This window comes from Phyllobates terribilis, unplaced genomic scaffold (assembly GCF_046119375.1).
Source record: "Phyllobates terribilis strain yellow unplaced genomic scaffold, ASM4611937v1 Scaffold_1__5_contigs__length_1240528914, whole genome shotgun sequence".
NCBI lineage: Eukaryota > Metazoa > Chordata > Amphibia > Anura > Dendrobatidae > Phyllobates > Phyllobates terribilis.
The window spans coordinates 447,873,127-447,885,705 of NW_027362761.1; the positions used below are offsets into that span (position 1 = coordinate 447,873,127).

At 42.2% G+C, this 12,579-nt stretch overlaps 1 protein-coding gene across 1 annotated transcript in view; it reads left to right on the plus strand.

Annotated features, from left to right (window-relative positions):
• Positions 1 to 12,579, plus strand: part of LIX1 (limb and CNS expressed 1) — a 169,593-nt gene that overhangs the window by 39,859 nt on the left and 117,155 nt on the right. The window contains exon 2 of the mRNA XM_073678168.1: positions 1,726 to 1,889. Within this exon, the coding sequence (XP_073534269.1) occupies positions 1,726 to 1,889 (164 nt within the window). The remainder of the gene's footprint in view (positions 1 to 1,725; positions 1,890 to 12,579) is intronic.

Here is a 12,579-nt window from a genome sequence, read left to right on the forward strand (position 1 = left end):
AGCGATGGAATTACGCAGCGGTGTTCACACACTGTGTAATTATATAGCTTTTTGATGGAGGCGAAGGAGAAACTATGGATACTCACCTATCCGATGGATGGGAGAGGCTTCCGGTCCCACCGCTGCCAGCATCTTCAGTGAAGCGATGACAAGCCGGCGTTCGCTCCGGTCCCGCCGCTTGCAGCTTCCTGCCGTAAAGCGATCAGACCGGCTTGTGGTCGCTTTACGGCAGGAAGCTGCAAGCGGCGGGACCGGTGCGAACGCCGGTTTGTCATCGTTTCACTGAAGATGCTGGCAGCGGTGGGACCGGACGCCTCTCCCATCCATCGGATAGGTGAGTATCCATAGTTTTTTTCTTTTAAAGCAGTGTATGTACTGCAGCCAAAAGCTGTCTGTACATACACTGCTAGGGGGACACTCACACACACGACACATAGACACAGACAGTACACACAGACACATACATTACATTACATTACATACATACACATACATTACATTACATACAGGTGTCCATCCTCACACTTCATTTCTCCTGCACCTCTGTAAAAAAACACAGGAAAAAATGCAGTGTGTGAATGGAGGTGCTTTTTTACCTGCGTAAAAAAACGCAGGTAAAAAAAGCAGGAAATACGCACGCGTAAAAATACGCAGGAGAAAAAGCAATGTGTGAACGCAGCCTCATTTGGTTTTTGGAACAGTGGGGGCAATTGAATTGTTCAGGAATAGTTTAGACACTGGCAATGAGTTTGCATGACACTATTTGCTTTCACACTATGGGGTCTGCCATTCAGTTGCTAAGGGCATTGTTTAATTTCACACCTACCTGGGCCACAGGTATTGCTCAATCTCACAGGTAGCTCAGTTAATGTTTACACATCACTAATTTATTTAAACTCTCCCAATACAAACAACCATCTCAGTGACCAAGACAAGATAATCACAAAATAGAACCCATATTTTGCCGTAAAAAATGCTGAAAAAAATATAGTTGCTTTTTTTTCAGCGTTTTTCATCACCCATTACTTCTTATGGGTGAAAAAACCCTGAAAGAATTGACATGCTCTATTTTCCAAAAACGCAAGCAAGGCAGAAAATAAGTAGCAAACAAAAAGCAACATGTGTGAACAGAGAATTCTGTTTTTTCATACACTTTACTGGTACTGCAAGACGCAACTGAAAATTTGCCTAAAAATCTGCTGCAAAACACAACATGTGTGAACATAGCCTAAAGGGCCCTTTTGGTTTTCTATATCCCTTGTTATATCAGATCATGTCATATTATATTGTTTATATTGACTTTGTGGGCTTTTTCTAAACATCAAGTCCTTTATGTTAGGGCTTAATTAATCTATATACATACCTGATTTCTGATCTTAGCTTGGGTATACCATGGCTTTATTAAGGGTCGATTGGTTGTTATAATGTGGCCTGTGTGCCTTTTTAATTGTTTTTAATCTGTTTGTTGTCTGTATCTGTATCATGTGTTGATTAAATGAATTTCTATATTTTTGTGAGATCCCCAGTTTTGCTTATCTTTTCTTATGTTTTTGCTAATGTCCTACATATATGCACTGTGTTGATCTCCTTATATTTATTGGTGGTGCCCGCCCTACTGATATTTACTTCAAACAGTATGAAATTATATAGAATCCTATCACTAAACAAAGTAACGGAATTAATGGAGATATATCTAATTCTTCCTCTTCTCTTTGTCCATTGCAGTGAATGTAGTTGCATTACTTCAAGACTTCTGGGAGAAAAAAGAGAAGAGAAGGGCATTATTCCCCAGTGAAAGCTTGGTGACCTATGAGTCCGTCCCATCTCCAGATCCACCATTTGTTTGTTACGTCACTTTACCTGGAGGAAGCTGTTTTGGAAATTTTCAGGTAAGAATGATTTTCCTTTATATTGTAACATTGTCACTTAGGATCACATTATTAAAGGGGTTTTCCCATGAACAAAGTACATTTTAATCAATAGATCTTGGAATACAAATAAATTTCACTATTAGATTTGTTATAAAATAAATGTTCTTGTGCTAAGATAATTTTACAAATGTGGCACTGTTGTGTACTGTGCAATGGGTGTGTCTGACCGTGCAGGAGCATGCTCTGAACATACCACATCTCCTGGACAGTGGAGGAAGAATAAGTGAGTATACAAATGACATACTGTAGCAGTGGCTCAGAGGGCTGGAGATGCAGCAGAAACACTCGCTGCTGTGATAAAACAGGCAGTGAAATGTGTTACCTGAGAGAGAATCAGTTGCTGTCCTGTCTGTATACACTGTTGCTTCCTCCCCTGACCAGGAGATGTGGTATGTGCCCACCTTGTTTTGGCAGCCATTGCACAGTACATATCAGGGGCACATTTATAAGATTATCTCAGCACAGGATTTTTTTTTAATACATCCAGTTGTGGAAATTATTTTTATTCCAAGATCTATTGATGAAAATGTACCGATTTAACCGATAACCTCATATTTTTCGGGTTTTTTTAGCTTTGTAGTGGACTTGTGCTTTTACACCACTGCATATATGCACAGGCGGTGCTTCAGTGTAAAGCATAGCTAGGGTCAAAGCAGCAGCCAAGATCTCTGTAGATGGAGGAAGTGAATTTCAGACATAAGCTTTGCCCAGTACAGCCAAATTACAGTCACTGATCATAATGATGGCATACTGCGACCAAGTAGCTGACAATATGGAAAATAAATGGCAGGTAAAGATAGTGATATATAGACTACTTCTGTATTAAAGGGGCTTTCTACAACTGGACACCCTCTTATAAATAGCTCCCAAAACAGCCCCATTCGTTTGATGTCAGTGCTGTGTCCCTTGATGGTCACACGACATTATAATCAGCATTCATTGATCAGCTGCAGCCTTTAATATTCCATTCGAGTGTATTTTATCTCTGATGGAATAGTGAAGGCTGCAGCCAATCAGTGTTTGATGATTGCCTGCAGCAGTCACAGGACATAACCACATCTAGGACTGCCAGGAGACACAGTACTGACATTGGAGGAACGGCACTACTGCAGGATTAAAGTATTTTAGGCTGCACCTTGGAGCTATTCCTACGGTGTTGTCCAGTAGTGCTCATGTTCTGCCTGCGGTAATTTGCAATGTTTAATCTAAAATGAGCCAATGGCTACAGAACAATATTCCTTAGAAAATACAGCGTGGATGTGAAATTGGTCTCATTCTCTTTATTGCAGTCATATCTGTGTGTGAAAATATGTCAAATATGCAGCACTATGCATAAATATTTATCTATAGATTTCCCTGCATACTAATGTGATCTCTCTGCTGAAATCTGCTGATAGAAAGTCACTTACTCAAATATTTATGTTTGTGTTACACATCTGCTGTGTTCTTATCCATGTACTGCAGTGTTTTTAGTCTCCCATGTTTCCAGAAATTTTCCCATATTATTTCTAGTTTTAGGCCATGAAATTGTTTTGATACAATGTAAATATTGGTTCTGTGTATCCCATGTATAATACCATGTAATACCGTGCAAATCATTGTCAGGCCTTCCCCTATGTTATAATGTTGTGTAATACACTTGTTGAACTTGGTCAGATGTTTTCGTAGCTGCACTGGTGTTTTAGACATCACTAGAGATTATAGAGAGTGCGCCACCGTGTTCCTGGAAAATCACATTTTTGTCTCATATTGATTGACAATCATTAATTTACTGTATGTAACCTCCAATTAAAATTGCACTTAATGTTTAAAAATAATTAATTTAAAGGGGTTATCCCCCAAAAAAATATATACAGTTGTGCTCAAAAGTTTACATACGTCGGCAGAATTTTTCCTTTCTTGGTCTTGTTTCAGAGATTATGAATGATAACAAAAAAACTTTTTTTCCACTCATGGTTATGGGTTGGGTGAAGCCATTTATTGTCAAACTACTGTGTTTTCTCTTTTTAAATCTTAACAACAACCGAAAACATCCAAATGACCCTGATCAAAAGTTCACATACCCTGGTGATTTTGGCCTGATAACATGCACAGAATTTGACACAAAAGGGTTTGAATGGCTACTAAAGGTAACATCCTCATCTGTGACCTGTTTGATGGTAATCAGTGTGTGCAGCATAAAAGCTGAGTGAGTTTCTGGGATCCAGACAGACTCTTGCATCTTTCATCCAGCCACTGATGTTTCTGGATTGTGAGTCATGGGGAAAGCAAAAGAATTGTCAACGGATCTATGGGAAAAGGTAGTTGAATTGTATAACACAGGAAAGGGATACAAAAAATATCCAAGGAATTGATAATGCCAGTCAGCAGTGTTCAAACTGTGATTAGCACATGGAACATCAGGGGCTCTGTAAAAACCAAACCACGGTCAGGTAGACCAACAAAAATTTCAGCCACAACTGCCAGGAAAATTGTTCGGGATGCAAAGAAAAACCCACAAATAACATCAGCTGAAATTCAGGACTCTCTGAAAACTAGCGGTGTTTCAAGATGCACAATAAGGAGGCACTTGAAGAAAAATGGGCTGCATGGTCGAGTCGCCAGAAGAAAGCCATTACTGTGCAAATGCCACAAAGTATCTCGCCTACAATACGCCAAACGGAACAGAGACAAGCCTCAAAACTTCTGGAACAAGGTAATGAGTGATGAGACGAAAATTGAACTTTTTGGCCACAACCATAAACGTTACATTTGGAGAGAGGTCAACAAGGCCTATGATAAAAGGAACACCATTTCTACAGTAAAGCACAGAGGTGGATCGCTGATGTTTTGGGGATTTGTGTGAGCTACAAAGGCACAGGAAACTTGGTAAAAGTTGAAGGAAAGATGAATGCAGCACGTTATCAGCAAATACTGGAGGCAAATTTGCACTCTTTAGCCCAGAAGCTGCGCATGGGACGTACTTGGACGTTCCAACATGACTACGATCCAAAACACAAGGCCAAGTCGACCTGTCATTGGCTACAGCAGAACAAAGTGAAGGTTCTGGAGTGTCCATCTCAGTCTCCTGACCTCAATATCATTGAGCCACTCTGGGGAGATCTCAAGCGCGCAGTTCATGCTAGACAGCCCAGGAATTTACAGGAACTGGAGGCTTTTTGCCAAGAAGAATGGACAGCTTTACCATCTTAGAAAATAAAGAACCTCATCCACAACTACCACAAAAGACTTCAAGCTGTCATTGATGTAATAACCATGAGTAGAGAAAAAGTTTTTTTGTTATCCTTCATATTCTCTGAAGCAAGGCCAAGAAAGGAAAAATTCTAAATGGGTATGTAAACTTTTGAGCACAACTGTATATATTCAAGCTAAATATAGATGTATTTGCATTATTTATCCTTTTAAAAAAATGTGAGGATTTATATATTCATTAGTTTTTTTTTCCTGTAGTAGAATACCCTGTTATTTCACATGTGGCCAAAATATTGGTGGAAAGACATTTTCAGTAAGGGGCCTAAAGACCTCGGTTGCCACTGCGCCCGGGCCTGGTGGGTCCATGGACGCACATCCAGCTGCAGTGTATTGTACCGCACAGAACCATCAGGTCCGTGCATGACAATAACACGCTGCCGGCCAAGCAGAGGCTAGAATCTCACTTTGGCGTGCACGTGATGGGACACATGGCAATGCCGAAGTCAGCTGCCGGCTTCACAGGAGGACGCCGCGTGGCAGGGGAGTGAAGGGAAGGTGAGTATTTATTTATTTTAAATCAGTGGTTATACTAGTACATGGATGACCATAGGGTGCATTATACTTTTATGGATGACTATGGGGGTGCATTATAGTACATGGATGACTATGGGCTGTGCATTATACTTTATGGCGGACTATGAGCTGTGCATTATACTACATGGATGACTATGGGCTGTGCATTATACTACATGGAGGACTATGGGCTGTGTATTATACTAATATTGATGACTATGGACTGACCATTATACTACATGGATGACTATGGGCTGTGCAGTATATTATACGGAGGACTATGCTAGCTCTATTTCTTAATTTGCAAATTGACTCTGAGCTGGTGGTTGGAGACTAGCTGTTATGATCTCTCCTTTGTACATCAAAGCACATAGGGAGGATGTGAAGGTCTGAGGTTGTGGGTTGTAATAATCACCTAGGCAGGTTAACGATGCAATAAGTTTTATTCCTTCCGTCCACGATTATTCTTTGCGTCCAGGTAGATGACCAAAAATGCAATGCCCTCAGTCCACATGTTTCCAACTCGGGATCGGTAGTTCCACTGCCCCAGTAACAGGTGATACCCACTGTATCCTAACTTTTGGTTGACCAACAGATTTTGGTATCTCCCGCCGGTATAGTCTGCAGTAACAGCCTATGTTTCTCCAGACAACGGATATCACTACCGCAGCACTTGTATCCCACTCCAGCCAGCAACAACCCCCCCATTCCCTCGTCCGTGTCCTAAATACCCCAGGCTGCCCCCTGGAATTGAGTCCGGCCCTAGGAAAACACTTCCCCCCCCAAAGCTAACTGTGCATTGGTGGAGGTATTTTCCTGATGCCGAGCCCATCACCTGAGACTGCATGTGAGACCCTCTGTGGTGACAGATCCACTGGGTATACTACCCCCATCCACACAATGGGACTAGTGACTGGGAGAACAATGGCTTAATTGAGGTCCCTAAGACACATGAGAGTAATGGAATGATTGCTTTTACCTTTGCCTTTACCAATCTCGTGTCTGGCCTTATGTATACATAAGATCCAGCCTGCACATCTTCCTCTGCTTACTGTCACTGAGGGGAAACATTGATTCCTGAAGCTGAACACTTTCCAGGTGAAATAAGTGCACTTTAACTGAAGAGCAAGCAAATCTCTAATAAAACACATCAAGCAAATCTCTTAGAAAACACAGCAATAAGTTCGATGGAACTAGTGCTCCATGCTGGAAAAAGTCTGCATCACTTAGAGCCGTGGATTCCGCTGTATGTCCATTGGTCCAATAGTCTCTAGTAAGTGGCCAGCTCCTCACAGAGGGATTCTTTCTCTTCATTCTTTAGTTAGCACACAGAGAGAAGCAGCAGCATGGAGGAACTTATACAGCAGTGAATCTAGCTCTGGGGTGAGTTAAAAGTTTATTAGAAAGCTCAGCATTATCTTTTTGAGTTTTCCTCTGCTTGTTTTCTCATACTGCTCCTTACGCCTACTTACTCCTCTGCTCTCCAGAGAGAATAATAAGAGCTGTAACCTAACAACTCACCACGGGCAGTTTGTTTTTCTAGATCAAGAAGGAAGTTGAGATGTTTTTCAGAGTGGGTGATAAATTTAAGTTGGGAGGGGAAGTGGGGATTGAAAGAAGTGGCTCATAAGTGGAGAAAAAAGCTGATTTTTCTGATAAGATATATTACATTTCATATATTCACTTGTACTATTGATCTATGCAAGGTTTGTTGAAAGTACAGTTCCCATTTAAGCAGGACATTGGCCATGTGTATCAAAACTGTTTTAGTAAAAAATATTCTTGTTACTCATAGCAACTGTAGCATCGGCGTCTCTGCCCCGTACTAGGCAGAGACGCCGTCCCTCTCACCTCCCCGCTCCAGGCGCGGCGTCCTCCAGCGCTTCTCTCCCCGCTGCTTCCGGCACGCGCTCCTTCCCCGGCAGTGTGCTTAGGGCGAGCGCGTGCGCGCTCCCCCTCTCTTAAAGGGACCGCGCGCCGTCCTAAGGAGTCCCCGGCCAATTGCCGGAGGACCTCCCATATATAAGGCACCTCCTCCAAAATGGAGGTGCCCGAGCAATGTTGTTGCAAAGCCTTCACTCTGCTTCAGCCCTCAGGTCCCGTTACCAGTTACCTGCCAGTCACCTGCCAGATTCCTGCTTGATACCTGCCAGTCACCTGCCAGATTCCTGCTTGATACCTGCCTGATATCCGCTTACCTGCTTGCAAGCCTGCGGTCCGACGGTCTGCCTTCCGACACCTGTCAGTCTGTCTATGGACCAGCCTGCCCGCTCACCTGGGAGCGCTCACCTACTACCTGTCTGCTAGCCTACCTGGAGGCTCCGCCGTCACGTGCTGTGACCACCTGCCTGTCCAGAGACTCTTGCCCGCTCACCTGGGAGCGCTCACCTGCTACCTGCCTGCTAGCCTACCTGGAGGCTCCGCCGTCACGTGCTGTGACCACCTGCCTGTCCAGAGACTCTTGCCCGCTCACCTGGGAGCGTCCACCTGCTACCTGCCTGCTAGCCTACCTGGAGGCTCTGCCGTCACTTGCCGTGACCACCCGCCTGTCTAGAGACTGTCCCCGTCACTTGCCGTGACCTCCTGCCCTTCTACCCAGAGACTGTCCCCGTCACTAGCCGTGACTACCTGCCCGCCTTCCCTGGGAGCCACCCGCTTCCTTACAAGGACTGCCCCCTTGTATAGTTGCTCAGAGGTTCCACCTCCCAGACCCGTTACAGCAACTACGGCTCTCCTTTAACTGTATTACAATAATGAAATGTGAACCAGTATTGGCTGCTATAGCCAATTAGATTAATATTTTAAATAAAAGAATTTCATTAAATTGTAGAAAAAATAGAAAGCCATGTTTAACTCCTGAAATCATGCTAGTCCAAATTTTGGCTTTGCTCAGCCTTACGCAAATGAAAGGGGTTGAGCTGCAGGACCAGACGCAGCCTATTAACAAAGGGTGGTGGTGTTTCTAGAAAAAGCGGAATTGTGTTTGAGATCTTACAAACCATTTAACATTTTTTCTGCATGAGGCTCAATGTTTCTAACACAAAACACATACTATAAAAAAAATTGGAATATACTATCTATGTACAGAATAAAATTTGAATTACCAGTTAATTACCAATTAAAATCAATTACCAGTTGATGTGAATCAGAAAGAGCATCTAATAAATGTTTTCTTATAAGGATCTGTCTAGTAACAAGCTCTATTTAACCCCTTCATGACCTTGTGATTTTCCATTTTTGAGCTTTAGTTTTTTGCTCCCTTTCTTCCCATAGCCATAACTTTTTTATTTTTCCATCAATATAACTGTATGAGGGTTTGATTTTTGCTGGACGAGTTGTACTTTTGAATGACTCAATTGATTTTACCATATAGTGTACTGGAAAACGGGAATAAAATTCCAAGTGTGTTGAAATTGCAAAAAAAGTGAAATTCCACAATTTTTTATTTTTTTTTCACCATGTTCACTAAATGGTAAAACTGACCTGGCAATGTGATTCTCCAGGTCAGTACGAGTAGACAGATACCAAAGATAGATAGGTTCTTTTTTATTTAAGTGGTAAAAAAGAAAATCCAAAATTTGTAAGAAAAAAAATTTGCTCATGTTGCCATTTTACGAGACTGGTAGTGTCTCCATTTTTCAGGATCTGGGGCTGGTTGAGACTTTCTTTTCTCCCCAAGCTAACATTTTTATTGATACTATTTTGGGGTACATATGATGTTTTGATCGCCTCTTATTGTATTTTATTGCAATGTTGCGGTGGCCTAAAAACCCCGTAATTCTGGCGTTTCAATTTTTTTCTCGCCACTCTGTTTACCAATATGATTTATTTATTTTTTGTATTGATAGATCGGAAATTTCTGAACGCAGCGATACCGAATGTGTATTTTTCATTTTGAACTTTTGTGGTTTATTTTTTTAACATTTAAAGCTTTTCTCTTTTACTTTTTACTGGCTTTAATAGTCCACTTAGGAGTCTTGAAGCTGCTATCATCTGATCGCTTTTGCTATGTATGGCAGTAATCACAATCTCCGATGAATGCTGCCACGGGCCGGCGTTCACAGGAGATTCACAATGACAGGCACAGGGGTTCTTCAGTAGACCCCCGGCTGTCATAACAACCTATCGGCGCCCCGCGATCACGTTACAGGGGCGCCGATGTGCAGGACTTGTGATGCACTGCCGGCTGGGGCATGTTAAATGCCGCTGTCAGAGATTGACAACTTGATTTAACTGGTTAACAGTTGGTTAACGGCTGTTAGAGGAAAGATGCAGGCTCATCGTCGGAGTCAGAGACATGATCTTTGACGTACTTATACTTCAAAGGTCATGAAGGGGTTAAAGGAGCTAATATTAAAAAATATATATTTAGGAACAATGATACTAATTATAACACTTGAAAGATCTGAAATTCACTTATAAATGAAAGCGTGCACACTGCCGTTCCGATTTAACAAGGATAAAAGTGCCTGATCGGTTGGGTCTCTGCAGTCAGTCCACTACCAATCTGTCAATCTATCTTGTGGAAAGATGATGACATCTTCACTGGAGAACAAAGTTGATTGTATGAATGTATTATTTCTTGCTGTCCAACTTTTCTAATTTTCATGTCTTACCTATAGATGTACAGATCTCCAACACTGGCACTGAGAGCACTGCTGCCGGGAGGAAATTTAACTTTATTCCTCCCAGTAGCGTTTGGGTTTCAGTCATTGGGGTGGCACCAGCGTGGGTTCAGTCACTGCTCTGTGTATAGTGAGCGGTGTCTGTAACCGTGCCCCCGGCACTGACAGCTCACTCAGCAATAGGGCCGGCTGTCAGTCAGTCAGGGAGCATGGTTACAGCCGCCACTCTATACATAAATATATTTCCTCCCAGCAGCGGGGCTCTCAGTGCCGGCGCCGTGCAGGCTCAGAACACAATTAACATGTAGATTAACTTCATATCTGCAGGTTGTAAGGGATCACACGACTCAGGCAACTTGGTAGCATTCACACAGGCACTAAACTTCTCAGTGAAAGCAGGAAAGTTTATTACACATTCATAAACCAAGCATGAAGTGAACAAAACAAACAAAAGTCCATAAATGTCTAGGGCTCACCCGTTAAGCAGACAGTTCTTCACTGGCAGCCTCTTGCAGAGACTGTGCAGCATAATCAAGATCCTTCGTCCTCCACACACAGACCCAAGTTCAAGAGGTGCTCCCACCTCCACATCCAACCTCTTGTCAGCAGGTCAACTGCACCTAATGGATTGGAGGATGGGAATGACCAGTCCCCCTATCTCTACCAGTCATTCCTGAAACCTGCCCCCATGCGGCTTCACTAAACAAAACCTCTCAGCACTCTATCAGTGCTGGAGCCTTTTCGGTAGGTCTTATACCACCGAGACCAGGCCCCTCTCTGACACATACACTCCATTCCAGACTTGTAGTTCATAGCCGCTATAGATGCCATCTTGCTGCCTGTCTACAAGGTTAATCGCTTTTTTTCACTTGACAGGTTTCCTTTAGAGGGGTTGTCCTTGTTTGGCGCGAAAGTCTACAGGCACTCTATGTGACTGCAGACTTGTGAGTCCTCACATTGCGTACTGCATTTGCTGTCAGGATTCTCCGGTGTTGGTGCCAGGAGCGGTCCCTAATGTGACCGCAAGTATGCGATATATATATATATACTCCCGGCCACATTCTGACTAGACATGCACGGCCTCGCTCAATACGAGTGAATTGGCACTGGAGATTCCTGACCTCGCTCTGTGACTGATATGAGGATTCACAAGTCTGCAGTCACACAGAGTAACTGTAGACTTTTGTGTCAAACCTGGACCACTCATTTAACATAGTTATCAATGAATACAAGTTTGCAATATAACTTTGTGTACTGAAATCCATACATGTTGACTGGAGGAATGTTGAATACTTAAGTGTTCTTTATTTTTTATATGTTTAGGTTCAGACCTTTATTATATAAAGTAAATCACAGCCCCTAGTTTATGTCTATCCATAATCACAATCCAAAATCCTACAGATGCAGAGTTTTGTGACTGTTATATAACTCATACAGTGCAATATAATTGTGAGTCTGTAAAAATATATTTCTCATTAAAAGCTCTATTTTCCATGATCCTGTAACCATATATTTTATGGTGGGCTTATTAAAGTTGGATTCGCCCTAATCATGGTTCTAGCATTTCTTGTATTCTGTCTCCTGATTATGCATTGTCCTGGACCCTGGGAAAGTCATGGAGGTGCTGTGTTGCATTTCAGATAAACATGATAAGCCTGCAATATATTATATTTAAGGAATTCCCTGGAGTGTTTTTCCCTTCAGGATAGATCCAACTTTGCTGATATATGAAAAAAATAACATCCTCATAGGAGTTATTAACATACTTGACCAGCATCAAGATATAAAAAGAATACAAACCGATCCAACCCCCACTCCTCAAAACAGCTGTCCTCTAAATTCTTCATTATAAAACATGGAAGCAATAAAATCTGACCTATATGGAGTAATTCAATCTTATGAAGGAAGTACCATTATCACAAGATTCAGTTTCACTGGTTAAAACATTAAAGGGCTTGTTCACAAATTAAAATACATTTCTATTACTTTTTTTTTTCTGAAACAGTGCCACACTTGTTCATGGTTGTTTATGGTATTGCAGCCCAACCCCATTCACTTGAATGAGAGAGCTAGAATTCCGGACACAGCCCATTAAAGGGAATCTGTCACCAGGTTTTTGCTACCCCGTCTGAGAGCAGCATAATGTACAGATAGAGACCCTGAGTCCAGAGATATGTCACTTACTGGGCTGCTTGCTGTCATTTTAATAAAATCACTGTTTTACCTGCTGCAGATCTAGCAGTTCTCTGAATGTTGAG